We start from the raw sequence: 19,504 nt of genomic DNA, 5'->3' as shown, positions 1-19,504 counted from the left end.
TGGCGTCAAATATGGAAAATGGAGAAAAGCCCGAGATATTCACGAGGCATTCGTAATCATTCAGCAGTACCCATGACGGCGTCCTAAACACAAAGACAACGAGGTTAGCAAGGGAGCTAGAGAGGGAGGATATAACCAAGGTGTTTGCTTACTCTTGCCTCATGGTACAAAGGAGTGATACCAGTCCAGTGAACGAACTGGTGAACACCCTGTCCAACAAGGACCTCCAGTCCAGGAATGGTGCTCCAACCCGCATCAGAGGCAAGCTGCATCAAGGCGGTGACGGCAGGCTTGTAGGCCATCTCAAGAAGAACACGGTGCTTGCTAGCGTCGGAAGACTTGCCGATGAGAGTATCGTCGATCTCCTGAGCGCGCTCGAACATGTGGCAGAGCGTTTCGCGCATTACAGGGTCGATGGGACGGTCAGCAGGGATCGTGCCGATAGCGACCTGGGGAACGGTGTCAAGCTGGGCCCGGTTGTCCACAACGCGGATATTGTAGTTGGTCGGGAAGGTCGAGACCATGCTTTCGAGCTTGCTGGCGGTACGGCCCACCACGTAGATTGGGGAGAAGCCCATGTTGTGGAGGGCGAAGATGGCAGCACGGGCAGTACCACCGCCGCCGATGACCACGGCACTCTCGTTGCCGGTGGAACCGTAAACGCCTGCGTTGCGCATGCATCGGATCATACCTTGCCAGTCGGTGTTGTAGCCAATAAGACGAGGGGGCTTGTCGCCGTTGGGGACCGGCACGATGGTGTTGACAGCGCCGATGATTTCAGCTTCCTGAGCAACTTCGTCGAGCAGGGGCATGATGTCCAGCTTGAGCGGGATTGTCACCGAGGCACCACCGAAGTCGGGGGCGCGGATGAAGTCCTTGACGTCTTCGACGTTGGTAGTCTCCAGGCGAGAGTACTCGTGGGGTAGACCCATTTTGGCGAAGAGGGTGTTGTGAAGAGCGGGAGACCGCGAGCCAGACACAGGGGATCCGAAGATAGCGAACTTCTTGGCCTTGATCTCACCCATCAGGGAGAGACCGCGGCGAATTTCTGCAGCGGACAGTTGACCAGGTGCCGCCTTGAAAGGAAGGCTAGGGTGAGACACCGGGGTCATGAAGCCGTTCAGGATTCGGCTGAGCTGACCACTGTCGCCCATGTTGATCGCAATCAGCGGCACATCATGGGCTTCTTCAGCCCATGTCTTGAACTTCCGAAGCGCATTGTTATCATCAAGGGTATTAGCAACACCGACAAGCTTGATCACATCGCCGTACTCCAGAGCACGGTTGTAGGATGGGATCCAGGACATGTTGGCCCACGACAGAGTGCCCTTAGGATCGTGGTGCGAGGCGATGATCTTAGAGTAACCCTTCATCTCAGTAACGGCACGGAGCATTGCATCGGGGAATGCGATCTCAAGATCCACGAATTCGCACCCACAACGGAACGCTAGTCGGTACAGCTGCATTGCTGCATCATGAGCATCATCGGGGAAGCGGCCACCTTGGCTCTTGGTGCGGATGGTGAAGATGAGTGGTAGGGTGGTACGACGGCGAAGGAGAGACATTTGTTCGTTGACGTAGTCAATCGAGGGAATATCGCCGTCAACCGCAGGGTCCTTCAACAGGTCGACCCGCAGCTCGACGGCATCAGACCCGACACAAGCCTCAGTGATAATATCGCCCGACGGTTCGATATCAGGCAAAGTCAATGAGACGAAGAAGCTGTGCTTCTTCTTCTTAATGAGGCTAAGGCTGTCTACTTGGCCAGTGACTACCCGCATGAAACGGGTAAAGTCCTCTGAGGCAAGGGCCAGCTCCGTTGAGGTGGAGTGCTGGCTATAGTACTGGATGTTACTGCACTCTTGGAACCAAGGCTTACGTCGTAGCCACACGCCCATCATGTCCTCGACGTAGGCAGGGCGGGTCTTATCAATCTGAAGGAAGTCCATCACTAGCTTGATGTCGCGCATGATGAGGAGGACGTTGCCCTTGCTCTTATGGTAGTCGGTAAGCAGCTTTCGTGCCTCTGGCATTTCGACAACACCTCCACCGCAGGCGAAGACATAGCCAGTAGGATGATCCTTAAGGACGCGCTTAAGGACAGCGAGTTCCGCGTCTCTGAATCCCTCCCAGCCGCGTGTCTTGATAATATCCGGAATAGTCATACCCTCGGAAGTCTCAAGCTCTGTGTCAAGATCGATGAATCGACGATCAAGAGCCTTAGCAACCCAGTTGCCAGTGGTAGTCTTTCCAGCGCCACGCATACCGATGATGAAGACGGAGGCGCTGCTCCGCTCCTCATCGCTTGAGGCGGCATGCTCTGCTTCCGCGAGTTCCTTGCCAACAAGGTTCACGCTGAACATTTGCTTCAATGCGTCCCACCAGGCAGGCCAAGTCTTGCCAACACATTCTTTCTCCAGAATAAGTGTGGACTGGGGAGCGACAAGAGACAGCACACTGAAACTGAACGCGACCCGGTGGTCATCGTAGCAGAAAACACCACCGGAAGGCTGGCGAAGGGTAGAACGCTCAATGCCGTCGATCTCGAGTCCGTCGTCATGCTCGCGGCATACCACTCCGAATTTAGCCAATTCGTCTTTCATAGCCTTGATACGGTTGCATTCCTTGACACGTTGGTTTGCGATACCGTAGATACGAGTTGTGTGATTTGAGCCCTTGCCTTGGGCAACGGCCGCAAGGACGGAGGCAGTAAGGAAGGCATCCGTCATGGGCTCCATATCTACGTTGGGCAGCGGCTGCAAAACGCCATCAGTGGGTCCGGTGACAGTAGTTGAGGTATCAGTCTGTACAACGGAGCAGCCCATAGGTCGTAGAACATCCACTGCGAAACGAGCATCGCCCTGAAGAGACTTGGAACCAATATTAGGGACGGTGCAGGTGGTGCCAGTGACGGCAGCAATGGCCAAAGGATAGGTTGCAGAGCTTGCGTCGCTTTCCACAATATATTCGGCAGGGTTCACGTAGTGACCTTGAGGAATGTGGTAGGTGTGCTCCTCAGTGGTAGACTTCTCCACGTCGATGCCGAAAGATCTCATCATCGCAGTGGTCATGTCGATATAAGGCTGCGAAATGGGCTTACCACCGACCAGCTTCAAAGTCACTGGCTCCTTGGCGTACGGAGCACACATGAGCAGCGAAGAGACGTACTGAGAGGAGACCTTAGCGGCCAGGTTGATCTTTCCTCCTGCGAAGCCTCCAGAAGCGGCGATCTTGAGAGGAAGACATCCCTTACTTTCCATGTACTCGACACCGGCACCGTTAACGGTAAGAGCGTCAACGAGATCACCAATGGGCCTTTGCTTCATGCGGTTGTTGCCGGTCAAGACACTCGAGTTGACACTGCTGGGAGTAGCGAGTGTAGCCACGGTGGTGAGGAATCGCGAAGCAGTACCGGCGTTACCCAAGTACAACGGCGTAGGGCTTGCTATGATCTTTCCACCTTTGCCGTTCACAACAAGGACCTCGCCTTCCTCCTCCCAAGAGAAAGTGGCCGCACCGAGCCGCTCTAGGGCATTCAACATGACCTCAGTATCGTCGGAGTGCAAGAGATTCTTAATGCGGCAGGTTCCGGAACCAAGCGCAGCAAGTACAAGGGCACGGTTGGAAATGCTCTTCGACCCGGGTGGTGCGCAAGTGACATTGAGTGATTTGGGCACTCCGGGGTGAACCTCAATGCTGGGAGCAAGGACGACACCAATATCGTCATTAGAGACAACACTAGCCTTTGGCTCGTGAGTGCGGCCAATTGCCGACAAGAGTACAACCTTCTTTTTCGGACCATCGTTTTTCTTGTCCAAAGCCATGTTGAATAGCAATTGGTCTACAGAGCAGTGCTTACCAGCAGTCAACTTACGAACCCGTGCGTCTTTCATGGAAGTGGGCAAGCCGTAGGCCGAGATACACTTTACCACGCGAGCGACAGCTACACCCTTCAGGATGCCCAAATGTCTCGCAAGCTCTGCCTCCTTTACCATGCCGATTGCGACACATTCGCCGTGAAGGATCTGAGGGGTAAGGATCGCTTCAATGGCATGTCCAATAGAATGACCCCAGTTGAGCAGGTTGCGAAGACCGCCCTCACGCTCATCTGCGGAGACAACAAAGGCCTTGTGACGTGCCGATGCCAAGATTCTAGCCTTCAGGATATCCCGGATGCCGTCGAAGCGACCCTGGCCAGCCTTCGGCTCGCTGCGCACAGCAGCCAAAATTAAATCCGCGTTATCCTCCAAGGCAGTGAACTCCTCTTCACTTGAGATAGCAGCAGTCTTAATGACCTCGGCCATACCATTGATGAACTCTCGGACGGGGAGAGTCTCGAGGAACTCAAGATCAATGTAGATTCTCGATGGCTGCCAGATAGAACCAATAAGGTTCTTACCAAGCGGAGTGTCAATAGCAGTCTTTCCTCCGATTGAGGAGTCCACCATGGCAAGGAGCGTGGTCGGGACCTGCACGAAGCGCACACCTCGCATGTACGTTGCTGCAACAAATCCAATCAAATCCCCAATCACACCACCACCCAGCGCAATGATCACTGTGTCTCTGCCGCATGGCGGGTTCTGGCTCAGCATCCAATCTTCAATGTCGGCTTTTGTCTGCCGTGACTTGGAGCTTTCTCCGGGCGCCACATGGTGGATGAGGAGCCGCGGGGCCGGGGTGATAGAAGCAGCGGCGGCCTCAAAGGTTTTTTGGAAAGTGGGGGTATAAAGAGATCCGAGGTTGGTATCAGTGATGAGAACGTAGGTCGTCGAGGACAAGTCACTGATCAGGTCCTTTGCGACAAAATTGCGCCAAAGACCAAAATCAGCGACAATGCTCTCCCGGCCCAAGATGCTGATCTTGGTGGGTTCAGACATTGTGGAGGAGGATATAGATGAGGACTTGGTAATGGCAAAGTTCAATGACGGCTCATTTCATTCTGTGACTTGTTAGTACCCTGACTCATTCATTGTACTCTATCCGTTTCCCCCCACAATGAATCTAGGGATACAAGGTGCACGCCGATCATTTGGAGGAAAGTGAATGATTAGAGAAGTTTACCAACCTGGACAGAGCTGAGCCAAGAGCCAATAGTGTATCAAGAGAATATAATCTCCAAGTCAGAAGCCAACAAGACACAAAAGGAAAAAAGAGTATTGTTTCCCCTCCGGTGTCGCGGGCAGTTTCTTGACCGCCCGGTGACTCAATCTGTCGATCTATACACCCTTGGACATCTACAAGTAGGTACAACACTTAGGTCATCTAGGATTTATATCATGCAGACATGGTATTCATGTTCTGAAACTTTGTTATCAGTTTAAATACGTTTCAATTCAGACTATGAAATCAACACGTTCCACAAAAATTTGCCAAATTCCGCATCTTGCTCAAATTTCAACTTAGCCGACATCGCCTGTTTGAACGCGAACCCTGCAAATAGCCGTAAACAGTCTTGGAAATTCAGTCTTTTGTCAAATCAATTTCGATTACCGAGTCTAACTCGATTGCCGTGCTCGAGTTGACCGAATCCAACTGATCTCGCGTGTTCGATGTACCTGCCAATTTCGAATTCAATGCCGCCTGGATATGTTCATTCAATCCTGCGTTGAGAACCTTCGATGGTCGAGTTCTGATTTTGGAAACACCATTGTTCCGTCGGCTGACTTGCGTCTTTGGAGCGGTTTGGAAACATTTGCCAGAGTGCTTTACTCCAAGGCCAGTGTCTCGGCCAGAGCCAATCTCTTCTCCACGGCCAGTCTCCCCAACGCTCTGGTTTCCCATTTGGGTACAGTGGTTAGTAATTTGGCCAAGAGACTTATCATTGGCGGCGATGACCCCGATGCAGCTCCGTTCAAGTGTCTTGGTATATTTCTCGACCAACCCATCGATATCAGCGAACTGAGTACTGGCATTTTCACCTTTTTCAGCGGGATATGACGAAGCTGAGATTTGGACCTGCTGGAATTGCTCGCATAGCTTGCCAGCAAATTGATATAGCATTTCACGAGCGCCGGTGTAATCACCGATGGGTCCTTGTTCAGGTAAACCAGTATTATCGCCCACCGAGGCGGCCGGAAGTGCATGCTTGGGCTCAAGTGTGTTTGTGGGAGCCAGTGGTGTTGCTGGCTCTTCAATGCCAATGACGATGGGGGATACGGGGGATTGAGTACCGAGTCTGTCACCACTAGGCTCGCGGTGCCACCTCACCTTCCGATCTGCGAGTTTCGTGGGACAGTTTAACGTACATTTTTCTATCCACCGACGCTGATATTCTGACCAACGAATCACGCAGAGTGCATGAAAATAGTCATATGCATCAAGCATTTGGGGAGTCGTGTCGAGATTGCAGCGGGGGAATAGCGTCGGGGCCAGACGTATGAGCCAAGTTTCACACCAGTGTTCGAATACACGTTTGGGGATTTTGCCAATCCCATTCTGCATGTCGATTTGTAGGGGCGCAGGATCTGTCCTGGCATACCCATGGCCATCTTGAGACTGTAGCCAGAGCACACGAAAATCAGTGCTTCTGGACTTCCACGACTCCAACGACTCCCAATACATCGTAATAATTCTCCGAGTCTCCGCGTTAAGACAGAATGCTGATAGCTCATCTGTTGTTGAAAGGTTCAAGGCACCAGCAAGTTTTGCTGCTGAATGGGGCAGATTAATGGCCCATGTATAATCATACAAAATATCAGGCTCATGAGAGTATTGCCGAGATGACATACTCGTATCAGGCATGATGTATGGGTGAGAATCTATGGAAGAAGCTTGAGCTGTCTCCTTCGATGGGTATGGGTAGAAGAGTGGAAGAGAAGTCTAGGTCGACATGAACAGAGGGTTTAAATAGGCACTATGGCTTGTTTGCTTTACAAGAAAACGAGCCTAGTAATCGGAGGCTCTTCTGATCTTCCATTACGTGACGCACCCTCCTGAGTGATCTCCATTGGTGTTAGCAGCCATTATATCTGATAATAAATCATATACCCAACATCCAGGGCTTGCCCATGTGGAATCGACCTGGGCGTGAAGTTGTAGATATTTACTTGCACGTTCCGCTATCAGGCCTGTTTGAGCGTATAAGTCCGTAGTTAGCATAGTGCTAGCCTGCTAGTAGTATTATGTGTATGCAGACTAAAGACTTACTTGAAGTCAACCTTGGAAAGTGAGAACCTCTACCCATATGACATATACGAGTGAGGGACGGAAGATGTCAAAATAAAGTCGAGTACTCTGTTGTTGGATGCCAGGCTCAACTGAGACCCCTATACTCCCCCTAAGTAGGTAAAAAGCAGCCAATGGGATGGGGAATATGGACAGCAGAGTGAAATAAATCAGCTTTAGAAAGATATACAGTAGCTACCTACTAAAGCTGTGGCATTTCGTGGCATCATACCGTGAATCACTGAAGAATTGAAATCTTTGTTTACCTGGCTATTTACACATGAATGTCCATCACTCATCTTCCTCATCCTCGTCATCGTCCTCAGCCTCAGAGACTTCCTCCCCGAGCTCCTTGAGCCGTTTCTAAGATAATTGTTAGTCATATCCTCAGGAGGCAAGAGCAGCTTGAGAATGTGCCGAGCCAGTAAACATACCTTGTCTTCCGTTCGCTTAGCCTCAAGGTCTCCGAAGACAATCAGCAGGTCTTCCAGTTCAGATTGGGCTGACTGGCGAGCCTCCTCCTTTTCTTTAGCTTCAGCTTTAGCTTTGTCAAGCTGGGCCTGGATGCTCTTGAGGGCTTCTGCTGCACTACGAGCGTGGGACTCGGCCTCTCTGGCCTTGCCCTCAGCCTCTTTAGCTCGTGCTTCCAGCGCAGAGGTCTGGGATGTGGTGCCTTCTTGGGCTGTTTCAAGATCATTGCTAGACTTATGAGCCTTGGCGAGGTCTGACTCTAGAGCTGCGACAGATTGCTTGAGAGTTACGATCTCAGCTTCATGCTCTTCTTTGGCTGCGGCGAGATTTGACTCGAGAGCCCCGACTGTATTACCGTGGCCAGTGGATTCAGCCTCATACTGCCGCTTGGTTGTAGAGAGATTAGACTCCAACGTTTCAACTTTGCTCTTGTAGTTACCGACTTCTGCTTCGTGACTTCGTTTGGCTGCGGCCAACGCAGATTCCAGGTCCTGCATCTTTTTGGTAAGACCGGTGACTTCTCCATCGTGGGTCCCCTTGGAGCTTTCAAGATCCTTGATTTTCTTGTTGAGGTCTGCCACCTGTCCATCATTGGCTTTCTTGGTATTTTCCAGGTCCTGAATCTTCTTTTCAAGACCGGCGACCTGTGCATCGTGGGCCTCCTTGGACTGGCTGATTGTGTTCTGCAACCCCTGTATCTCCTTGTTGAGGTTATCGACTTGGCCATTGTGGGATTTCTTGGCACTTTCCTGATCTTGAATCTTTTTTTGAAGATCAGTGACCTGTACACCGTGGGCCTCATTGGACTGGCTGATGATATTTTCCAGCTCCCGGAGTTTCTTATTGAGATTGACAACTTCTCCTGCATGTTGTTCCTGGATGCGAGAAAGCTCCGACTCCAAGCCGCGAATGGTTTGCTGCAGACCAGCAACCTCCCGCTCATGATGCTCTCTCAGCTCCTTTGCTTTGTTGTTATTGATTTCAGATTCCGCCGAAGTCTGCTTGAGTTGATGGTCGATGGCACGGAGCTGATCACTATGCTGCTTGAGTAACTCGTTCTTGTAATGCTTATGTTCATTTTCGAGCTTCGATAGCTGTTGAGATAGCTCCTGCACATGACTTTGTTGCAGAGCTTGGTTGGTCTGTTGAGCCTTTGACAACTCAACCGCGTTGGATTCCTTTGTCTTTCGGTGGTCCAACTGTTCTTGATCAAGCCTCCGTTGGATAGTAACGAGATCAGACTCCAATTTTTGAAGGGTCTGGGTGCGATCTTCAATTTCTGCACGCAATGAATCAACAAGTTCACGTGAAATTCCCTTCTCGACGCCATTGGTAACGACGGAAATCTCAAACCCGGGCTCACGGTCAATTGCACGAAGCAATCGACTGAAGTTATCTTTCAAGAACTCAACGAACGAGCGGTCAAAAAACACTTCCGGCAGTCCACCCTCGAGCTGAGCACCAGCGGTTTGGGGAAGGACCTCAAAGTCGCGAACTAAGGGACATTCTCGAAGTCTCGTGATCTTGTCAATATACTGTTCCCTGCCAAGCTGTTCGATGAGTAGCTTATGGAGCGTGATGCGCGGGATCGGGGAATCTTTTGTGGAGAACTCGTAAATGACACCCAACAGCACGGTGCAAAGGCCGGGCACCAATTTACTGGGGGCGCGCTGGTGCTTGATTTCCTGCAACAAGGTTTGAATGCAGCTACCTTCTCCAAGAAGATCATTCACGACGTCTGGGTCTTCAAAAAGCCAACCACAGAGCAACATGAGATAACCGACTGTAATTCTTTCATCATCACCGCGCTGCAGACCAGTAATCAGGTTTCCAACGACAGATTGGACACTGGTGACCACTTCTTCACCACTCTCAGCATCGCCCTCAGTAACAGCCATAGCTGTTGCCTTCGCCTGTGCATCATCAAAGAGCAAATGGAACATCAGAACGCAGGCCATCCACACTTGATACGGATCCGCATTTCCTCGCGCTTCCGGGGCAGTGAGGAGTACAGATAGAATATTGGGAATCCGATCCTGCCCACTGGTATGCCCTTCAATCGCTCGCCGGAGCACATGCATACGAATTCCAGGATGATGGGCGAAAAATGCTTTCATACATTCGCAGGCAGCAAGTCGTGCGTCCAAAAGGTTGTTGGGAGCAGGCTCGAGGCTGAGCTTTAGAAATGCTTCAATGACATTGATGCGTAAAGGTTCATTATCACCATTGACAGCCTTGTCGCCGCGGGGATACGAACCCCACAGGACCTCGATATCACCAAATCTTTCCTGCAACGGGGAATTGCCACGGATGAGATCGGCACAAGTTGACAAGGCCTGGCTTTGTTAGGTAAAAATGCAGACAAGGATCGGTAATCGCAGAATCTCACCTTCGAGGTCACGCTAACACTGAACCTTCGGCCGAATGCAATGCTAAGAACTTGTTCCGTCACGCCATTCTGCCAGAATGCAGTCTGGTTAAGGGTGTGCTCATGCCACCGCGAATCAAGAACAACTGAATGATGGCCAATAGGCCCCAGACATTCTTGTCTCGGTGGATCAATGTCCATTGTGGCGCCGGCTCGTTATCTTCTGGCTCCTGTTGACATTCATGAAGCAGTTGTGTTACTCTTTTAACACAACCGGTCTCGCGGAAAAACGATTGGTTGGAAACATTGAACCTCAACAAGTGAGCCAACAAGGAGAGGCAATCTTCCACTACCTCGGTCCCATGAGTCAATGCTCCTTCAGCTTCGATAAGAGAGAAAAGTATTTCAAATGCATTCTCGAATGCCACAAGCTTTTGCAGCTCTTCCGAGGCGGGGGTCAGGGCAATCAACAAGACGAGAGCCTCTAGCGGATAAAGAACACAGTTTGTCAGCTCCGACGTTTCATGTCCAACATGGACGCAGATATTCAACGAGACATACCGTTCCGTACTGGTTCCCTCGCATCTGTCAGCACACTGACTAGTTTGGAAATACCCAGCGGCGCTGTAAAGATGCATTCTTGTGTTCGTTCTGGTCGTGCGCTGCAAATGTGGGAAATCAATTGGAGAGAATAAAGGCGGGAGTAAAATTCGCGGGCTTCTAAAAGGTCGAGTAGAGTAGTTATATTGTCTTGTCGCTTTAGAAACGTTAGTCCATCATCTCGGGACCGAGATCACGATGCGTACCTGAGTGAATTCATCCGCAAGCCACAGAGCTATTTCGTCCGACGCCTCAGGCTAAATATGTACGTGAGCAACTAGAGTAACTTCAGAGTCCAAGTTACCCACACTAGATTCGTCAGGCGTGAAGAGCATCAAAAGGGTCTCCAGGACCACTTTGATTGTGTCCACATCCTCGCTGTCATTGCGTAGACTGCTGATCAATGACCGCAGGCCACCAGAAGCGACGGACGCAGGGTAGAGTTTTGCAAAGCTTCTTAATCCTTGGATTGCTGCCCGCCGATCTTCCAACAATGTAGCACTCTGCAGTCTACTGCTTAAAACGTCGATTGTGTCCGTAGCCGTTTGTTTGGCCGGAGCTTGCGACTCGAGGATTCGGAACATGGTAGTTGATTCGCAATATCATGGTCACTGCCAGCCAAGGGTATAAGAATTGGTAGTCATTTATGAGAGAGTAAAAAGAGAGAAAAGTGAAGAGGTTGGTTAGTTCGCTGATTGCAGTACAGAGTAGAAAGCTGTCCTATTGTATTGCCCAAGGGGGCTAAATGCCGATCTTGGCTCAACCCGCAGAATCGCCGACCGCCCGGAATTTATCTTTTCAACGGCTAACTCACTTTCACTACTCCCAACCTGCACCGCGATCATATCTGCGGTTGCATCTCTTTTTTATCTCTATTACATGCTTCAGAGGAGCCTCTATTTCATGTGGACTGGCTAGGATTGTATTTCATTCACGAACAGAGAGACCGCGCCCGCGCCTGCGCCTGCGCCTGCACGAACAGCATCAACTGATTGCGACACCACAGTACCAGAACTCCCAAATATTGACCGCACGAGTGTCGCATTACCATCATGGGTGTCCCCGCGCTGTTCCGATGGCTCTCCAACAAATATCCGAAGATTGTTTCTCCGGTTATTGAGGAGCAGCCCCAAGTGGTCGATGGAGAAGAAATCCCAATCGATATCACTCGTCCGAACCCTAATGGCGAGGAGCAGGATAACCTTTACCTGGACATGAATGGTATTGTTCATCCATGTACCCATCCCGAGGGGAAGCCTCCCCCAGCGGATGAGCAGGAAATGATGATGGAAATCTACAAGTACACTGATCGAGTGGTCAACATGGTGCGCCCCAGAAAGCTTCTCATGATCGCTATCGGTATGTGCACAGTCCAATGGCGCTTTCAATTCCCTCGTATGCTCCAAATAGGCGGTTTCCACTAACCTCGATCCTATGTCTCGATGGCGTCGCCCCAAGAGCGAAGATGAACCAGCAGCGCGCGCGTCGATTCCGCTCAGCGCAAGAGGCCAAGGAGAATGACCAGAAGAAGGAGGAGCTCCACAAGATGCTTGCTCAGCAGCATGCTACGAAGACCGGCGAGCAGTTGATTCGGGAGGAGGTTGTTCAGAAGACGTGGGACAGCAACGTTATCACGCCCGGAACGCCTTTCATGGATATCCTTGCAGCCTCGTTACGGTATTGGATTGCCTACAAGCTCAACACTGACCCGGGTTGGGAAAATGTATGTTCTGATCTCTTTTATTGGTACCAATGAACACACTGACGTTGACAGCTGAAAATCATCATTTCGGATGCCACGGTCCCAGGAGAAGGAGAGCACAAGATCATGAATTTTGTGCGATCGCAGCGAGCCTCGCCTTATCACGACCCAAACACTCGTCATGTCATCTATGGTCTAGTAAGTTTGTGGGGATATTTCAAATCAGTCTTGCCGGTTCACTAATTTCAAATCTAAAGGATGCTGATCTGATTATGCTGGGTCTTGCTACCCACGAACCTTACTTCCGTGTACTGCGTGAAGACGTGTTTGCTCAAGACTCTAGGCCTCGCGGGTGCAGACTTTGTGGACAGAACGGCCACAAGGCTGAGGAATGTCTAGGCCGCCCAAAGGAAAAGAGTGGGGAATTCGACGAGAAGCAGCACGCTGCCCCGTGAAGCCATTCATTTGGCTTCATGTCGCTGTGCTAAGAGAATATCTTGCTGTGGAGCTTCGTGTTCCTCAGCAACCGTTCCCATTCGACCTTGAACGTGCACTGGATGACTGGGTCTTCATGTGTTTCTTCGTTGGCAACGATTTCCTTCCTCATCTGCCTTCTTTGGATATTCGTGAAAACGGAATTGATACCCTGATCGCGATCTGGCGTGACAGTCTCCCTGCCATGGGAAGTTACCTTACCAAAGATGGAAGTGTTGAGTTGAAAAACGCTCAAATTATCTTGCAAGGACTGGCAAAGCAAGAGGATGCTATCTTCGCACGTCGTCGGCAAGCGGATGAAAGAAAGCAGGCAAACGAGAAGAGACGCAAGGAGCAAGATGCGGCTCGAAACGAAGAGCGTGCTCAAAAGCGAAGGCGGAGCTCCCCCCCAATATGACTTAACAGCTGGCGATCGCTCTCGCGGTGGCGGCGGCGAGCCTGTCCGCCCATGGAACTCATCACACCCGGCCGAGGTCACTTGAACAAGGAGACCAGAGAGCTGACACACAGCATGGTCATCAACCGTGGAGCCGTGTACCGTGCTAACATGGAGAATAAGAGCGCCGCTGCTGTGCTCAAGAGTAAACTCATGAAGGGCAAACAGGATGGAGCTGGAGACAGCGAAACTCCAGCCACAGACGGCGAGGATGTATCAAGTGAAACCCCAGAACAGACTTCTCCCGGGGTTCTCGGAAAACAAAAGGCGGATGAAGCTGAACAGGATGTTACCGAGACAGGAACACCGGGCAGAGACTCTCCTCTGCCCGCTACTGTTGCTCCTGAGAAGCCTAAACAAGATGAGCCCCAAGAAGACACCGTCAAGCTGTGGGAGCCAGGATATGCCGATCGATACTATGAGCAAAAATTCGGCGTGGACCCGAAAGATTTAGAATTCCGCCACCAGGTCGCTCGCGAATATGCGGTTGGTCTTTGTTGGGTTTTGCGCTATTACTTCCAGGGGTGCCCCTCTTGGGTATGTTGTCGATTCCTACTTAATTATACGATTGAGCTTAGCTAACTTGATGGCAGACTTGGTATTACCCGAGGCACTATGCGCCATTTGGTAGGTTTCTTCTTTCATCTTTCCCCTCGTCTTTCCCAGAAAGAAGCTAACACGTAACGTACAGCTGCTGATTTCGTTGATATCGCCGATATGGACGTCAAATTTGAGAAGGGCACGATATTTAAACCATTTGAACAGCTCATGGGAGTCTTGCCTGCCTCATCTAACCACGCACTGCCGAAAGTTTTCCATCCTCTCATGGAAAGCCCCGATAGCGAGATCATCGATTTTTACCCGGAGGACTTCCCCCTGGACTTGAACGGCAAGAAATTTGCCTGGCAAGGCGTGATTCTTCTCCCTTTCATTGACGAGACTCGTCTTCTAAACGCCATGGCGAAGGTATATCCTCTCCTTACTGAGGATGAGAAGAGTCGCAACACTCATGGCCAGGAAGTTCTTCTGCTATCTGACCGAAACCCCTTGTACCAAGACCTTGTCGCGAACTTCTACTCCAAGAAGCCCGGTCCGGCACAATATCCCCTTAAAGAGGACGTGAGTGGCGGCCTTGCCGGTATTGTCGAGCGCAGCGACACCTATATTCCCCACAGCTCGTTGGTCTCGCCGTTGGAGGCACATGGTATGCCAGGAGTTGATGACGATCGTTCTCTCACGTGAGTTTAACCCTCCAAACCCTCCATCTCCGTATTTGCTTCGTATACTAATTGATAAAAGGGTCATGTATACGATCCCGAAATCTTCTCATGTCCACAAGTCTATGCTTCTCCGCGGGGTGAAGCTACCGACGCCAATGCTGGATTCAAATGATATCAGGGCCACCCAGACTCGATCACAGAACTCGGGCCGATCATTCGGTGGCGCACCTTTCCAGGGCAGAGGACGTGGTGGCCGGATGAACTACTCGAGTGACCGCCCGAACCCATTCGCCGCTCATCTTGATCCGAAGTTCAATTCCGGCCCACAAGCTGGTCTCGGAGGTCCCGGTGGTGCCCCAATGGTACCTCCTGGATGGGTTCCCCCTGGCCAAGGGTACGGAGGCTACGCCAGAGGACCGCCTCCCCCTCCACGTGGCGGAATGTCATACCAGTACCCACCTCAGCACCCTCCCCAACACGGCTACCAACAACCTGGAGACTATCATGGCCAGCAAAACCAGTACAACCAGGGTGGTCAGTACAATAGTGGTCATCAACCAGGCTATGGCCAGCAGGATTATCGTGGAGGCAGAGGAGGTAACCGGGGAGGACGCGGCCGTGGTGGGCAGCAACGAGACTACTACTCCCATAATCAAGGTGGAGGAGGGTATAATCGGTACTAAAAAGTAAATGAGGGCCCAGCTTTCTGCCTATTTCTTGCTTCTTATACTGCTATCGGTATCTGTTGACGCGTTTCGGAATTGGACATATGACGGACTGAGAAAAAAGGAGTTGGATGCAAAATGAATTCAATTGATTTCCATGCACTTTTTTTTTGCCCTTGTAAAGCCTGCATGGGTTGAGCCTATGGCTGACGATACCTCAAAGAGTATAGTTAGCTTGCTCGAAGAGTATATCCTGTGCTGCAGTATAAGTAGGCAGTAGAAATACTGTACTCACCACATAACCTACTTATCATGTACAAGTTATAGTCGTCTCATAATTGGCCTTTTGCCATTTTCCCGCTCTTCCCAAGGTCTTATATAGGAGTCCTTTCATCTTCTGCTTCAAGCGCACATGATCTTTGTCTGGTTGTAGAAGGCGGTGTACTTGGAGGGGTCAAGGCAGGACACACTGGCAGAAAAACGAGGCGGGGTGACTCACCCGTGTGGACTTGCAAGCCCTGAGAGGTTGTTAGTCGCAGTCAATCTTTTCTCGCAAACCACTGGAGTCACCACGTCATGGATTTTCCTGCGGAAGAAGAACTCGTGCTCGCTCGGTGGAGGGAGATCGATGCCTTCAATCGCCAAGTTGAACTTTCGGCTGGAAAGCCACGCTATGGATTCCTTGACGGCCCTCCATTCGCTACCGGAACTCCCCATTATGGACATTTGCTTGCTTCGGTAAGATCACAGCCAACAGTTTGTGAATGAGTTACAAGTAGTTCTAATACTTTTCATTAGACAATCAAGGATGTGATCCCCCGTTATTGGTCTATGAAGGGATTCCATGTGGAGCGCCGTTTTGGCTGGGATACGCATGGTGTGCCCATTGAGTAAGTTCAATTCAATTCAAGACAAGCTCGCTCAAGAATGTGTAGTTCGGTTTGGCTGATACAAATCCTAGGTATGAAATTGACAAAAAATTGGGCATGTCTGGTCTGCAGGCGGTCCAAGAGATCGGAATCGAGAAATACAACGAGGAGTGCCGATCGATTGTTATGAGATACGCAACAGAATGGCGCGAAACCATCGAGCGCTTGGGTCGCTGGATTGACTTCGATAACGACTACAAGGTACGCTAGAGTCCATTTGACATTCTGCGCCCCTACGTTAACGCGTTTCCCCCCCTCATCATTTAGACCATGAACCCGTCATTCATGGAATCTGTCTGGTGGGTTTTCAAGGAACTCTTCGATAAAGGTCTCGTCTACCGAGGATACCGTGTCATGCCTTACTCTACCGCCCTCAACACGCCGCTCAGCAACTTCGAAGCGCAGCAGAACTATAAGGATGTGCAGGACCCCGCCGTTGTCGTGACATTCCCTTTGCTGGATGACCCCGAGACATGTCTACTTGCATGGACCACTACCCCATGGACACTTCCATCTCACACTGGCCTGTGTGCAAACCCCAACTTCGAGTACGTAAAGATCTACGATGAGGCTACAAAGAAACACTACATCCTTCTGGAGGCACTTCTTCGGACTATCTACAAGGACCCGAAGAAGGCCAAGTTCAAGATCGTCGACCGCATCAAGGGTTCTGATATGCTCGGATGGAAGTACGAGCCCCTCTTTGATTACTTCTATGAAGAATTCAAGGACTATGGCTTCCAAGTGCTGAATGACGAATATGTCACTGCCGAGGATGGTGTTGGTATTGTTCACCAGTCTCCTGCCTTTGGTGAGGAGGATTACCAGGTCGCCATGAACCACGGTGTCATTTCCGAGACTCGTCTTCCCCCCAACCCCGTTGATGCGCAGGGCTGTTTCACAGCTCAAGTCCGGGACTTCGTGGGCCAGAATGTCAAGGCTGCTGACAAGGGCATCATCAAGCTCCTTAAGGGCAATGGTCGTGTCCTTGTTGATAGCCAGATTACTCACAGCTATCCTTTCTGCTGGCGGTCCGATACCCCTCTTATCTACCGTGCTGTGCCATCCTGGTTTGTGAAGGTTAAGCCTATCATTCCTGATATCCTTGAAGGTATTGAGAAATCCCACTGGGTCCCCTCCAATGTTAAGGAGCGGAGATTTGCCAGCTGGATTCGGAACGCCCACGACTGGAACATTTCTCGGAACCGTTTCTGGGGAACACCGTTGCCATTGTGGGTTAGTGACGATTTCTCAGAAATTGTTGCTATTGGTAGCATCGAGCAACTTAGGGAACTGAGTGGCTACGAGGGCGAGCTCACCGATATTCATCGGGACAAGGTCGATCACATCACCATTCCTTCTTCGAAAGGAAACGGCGTTTTGAGACGTGTTCCGGAGGTCTTTGATTGCTGGTTTGAGTCTGGAAGTATGCCCTTCGCAAGTGTGCACTACCCCTTCGAAGGTAAAGAGGAGTTCGAGGACCGTTTCCCTGCAGACTTTATTGCCGAAGGCCTCGAGTAAGTTAACTATATCCCCTCTTCTGCTGGGTTTCACGCGTTAATGTTGGCTTCTTAGTCAAACACGAGGGTGGTTCTATGTACTCAGCGTGATCGGAGTTCATTTGCGTCAAAAACTGCCTTACAAGAATGTAGTGGTGAATGGCATTGTCCTCGCAGAGAACGGTCTGAAGATGTCCAAAAGGTATGTAAACACTATCTCGATATGACCACGACCCGGACTCTGTCTAACTACGCTTGATCCTACAGATTGAAAAATTACCCGGACCCAGCGCTGATCATGAATTCATACGGGTGAGTTCCGCAGTTCTCCAGTTCCGAGTTGTTCATTTCGGGATTGTCCCCATAAGAATTCTCATTAACATTATCTAAACAGATCGGATGCTCTTCGATTGTACATGATCAACAGCCCTGTCGTTCGTGCTGAGCCTCTTAGATTCAAGGAATCTGGTGTCAAGGAAATCGTCAGCAAGGTGCTTCTCCCCTTGTGGAATAGCTACAAGTTCTTCGAAGGCCAGGTGACCCTCCTCAAGAAAACTTCAGACATCGACTTTGTCTTTAATCCTGCAGCAGAGAGCACCAACACAAACGTGATGGATCGTTGGATCCTTGCCAGCTGCCAATCCCTCCTTCTGTTCATTAACCAGGAGATGGCCGCTTACCGTCTGTATACCGTTGTACCACGGCTCCTAGAGTTGATTGACAACACGACCAACTGGTACATTCGCTTCAACCGCAAGAGACTCAAGGGAGAAAATGGTGTTGATGACACACTGCACGCCCTGAACACTCTCTTTGAGGTTCTGTACACCCTTGTCAGAGGCCTTGCTCCATTCACTCCATTCGTCACCGACAACATCTACCAGCGCCTTCTTCCCCACATCCCTGAGTCGCTCCGTGCTGAAGACAGCCGTTGCGTACACTTCCTTCCCTTCCCCGAAGTGCGCCAAGAGCTATTTGACGAAGTTGTTGAACGCAGAGTTGCCCGGATGCAGGTTATTATCGAACTCGGCCGTATCTCGCGCGAGCGTCGGACCATCGGTCTCAAGACACCGTTGAAGTCACTTATCGTGATTCACAATGACCCGCAATATCTTGAGGATGTCAAGTCTCTGGAGCCCTACATTCTCGAAGAGCTGAACGTTTTGGAACTTGTTCTTTCCTCTGATGAAGCCAAATACGATGTCGAATACTCGGTGTCCGCTGACTGGCCTGTGCTCGGAAAGAAGCTGAAGAAGGCCGTTCAAGCAGTTAAGAAAGCCTTGCCTTCTCTTACCAGTGATGACGTGAAGGGATATATCGCCGACAAGAAGATCTTGGTTGATGGCATTGAACTCGTTGAGGGTGACCTCGTTGTGAAGCGAGGAATTAAGGAGACTGACAACTCCAAGGGCATGGAAACAAACACGGATGCCGACGTGTTGACAATTCTCGATGTGAACTTGTACCCAGAGCTGGCTCATCAGGGTCTGGGTCGTGAAATCATCAACCGAGTTCAACGCCTTCGCAAGAAGGCTGGGCTTGTTCCCACCGACGACGTGAAAATGGAATACACCGTGATTTCGGACCCGGACAACATTGGTCTTGGCGAGGCTTTCAAGTCCCAGGCTCAAGCCTTTGAGAAGGTCCTGCGCCGCCCAGTTGAGCAGAGTGCATTTGGTGGCGATAAGCTTCCTACTGGAGAGGAAGAGGGCACTATTTCGCAGGAAGAACAGGAGGTTCAAAATGCCACTTTCTTGTTGCGCCTTCTCAAGCTTTAGAAAGTCATCCAAAAGAGCATTTGTAGATATCAACTCTACTTTTAACCTATTTTTATTGCTTTGAATGAAATCATATGGTCTTTCACGACTAGTCCGCCTTCAGTACCTAGCGAAATTCAACCTAGAATAATTTACAAAATGCTCCTGTTTGCGCCGCCATACCCAAACAGCCCCAAT

At 50.6% G+C, this 19,504-nt stretch overlaps 6 protein-coding genes across 6 annotated transcripts; 3 read left to right on the top strand and 3 right to left on the bottom strand.

Annotated features, from left to right (window-relative positions):
- Positions 1–20: 20 nt before the first annotated feature.
- On the bottom strand, positions 21–4,877 carry N7519_001094 (pentafunctional protein ARO1; the record flags this gene model as incomplete). Its single annotated transcript, XM_057287872.1, has 2 exons — positions 21–83; positions 153–4,877. The coding sequence occupies 2 exons, from the start codon at positions 4,875–4,877 to the stop codon at positions 57–59; spliced, it is 4,752 nt and encodes a 1,583-aa protein (XP_057153955.1). The 3' UTR covers positions 21–56.
- Positions 4,878–5,460: 583 nt separating this feature from the next.
- On the bottom strand, positions 5,461–6,741 carry N7519_001093 (uncharacterized protein; the record flags this gene model as incomplete). The annotated part of the gene is made up of 1 exon (XM_057287871.1): positions 5,461–6,741. The coding sequence occupies one exon, from the start codon at positions 6,739–6,741 to the stop codon at positions 5,461–5,463; it is 1,281 nt and encodes a 426-aa protein (XP_057153954.1).
- A 714-nt stretch (positions 6,742–7,455) lies between these two features.
- On the bottom strand, positions 7,456–11,187 carry N7519_001092 (uncharacterized protein; the record flags this gene model as incomplete). Its single annotated transcript, XM_057287870.1, has 7 exons — positions 7,456–7,527; positions 7,599–9,971; positions 10,025–10,067; positions 10,088–10,487; positions 10,565–10,760; positions 10,810–10,860; positions 10,912–11,187. The coding sequence occupies 7 exons, from the start codon at positions 11,185–11,187 to the stop codon at positions 7,456–7,458; spliced, it is 3,411 nt and encodes a 1,136-aa protein (XP_057153953.1).
- Positions 11,188–11,655: 468 nt separating this feature from the next.
- On the top strand, positions 11,656–13,197 carry N7519_001091 (uncharacterized protein; the record flags this gene model as incomplete). The annotated part of the gene is made up of 5 exons (XM_057287869.1): positions 11,656–11,966; positions 12,014–12,326; positions 12,378–12,503; positions 12,563–12,657; positions 12,705–13,197. 5 exons carry the CDS (start codon positions 11,656–11,658, stop codon positions 13,195–13,197), a joined length of 1,338 nt encoding a protein of 445 aa, XP_057153952.1.
- Positions 13,198–13,248: 51 nt separating this feature from the next.
- N7519_001090 (uncharacterized protein) lies at positions 13,249–15,139 on the top strand (the record flags this gene model as incomplete). Its single annotated transcript, XM_057287868.1, has 4 exons — positions 13,249–13,773; positions 13,830–13,863; positions 13,928–14,474; positions 14,536–15,139. The coding sequence occupies 4 exons, from the start codon at positions 13,249–13,251 to the stop codon at positions 15,137–15,139; spliced, it is 1,710 nt and encodes a 569-aa protein (XP_057153951.1).
- Positions 15,140–15,697: 558 nt separating this feature from the next.
- N7519_001089 (isoleucine--tRNA ligase ILS1) lies at positions 15,698–19,327 on the top strand (the record flags this gene model as incomplete). Its single annotated transcript, XM_057287867.1, has 7 exons — positions 15,698–15,859; positions 15,920–16,011; positions 16,083–16,251; positions 16,318–17,567; positions 17,626–17,751; positions 17,817–17,861; positions 17,944–19,327. 7 exons carry the CDS (start codon positions 15,698–15,700, stop codon positions 19,325–19,327), a joined length of 3,228 nt encoding a protein of 1,075 aa, XP_057153950.1.
- Positions 19,328–19,504: the final 177 nt, after the last annotated feature.

This window comes from Penicillium mononematosum (assembly GCF_028829835.1).
Source record: "Penicillium mononematosum strain IBT 11891 chromosome Unknown utg000001l:1.0-4488741.0:1.0-4491989.0, whole genome shotgun sequence".
Classification (NCBI taxonomy): Eukaryota; Fungi; Ascomycota; class Eurotiomycetes; order Eurotiales; family Aspergillaceae; genus Penicillium; species Penicillium mononematosum.
Note: the sequence above shows the minus strand (reverse complement) of the source record. Positions and strands in the feature narration are given on the sequence as shown.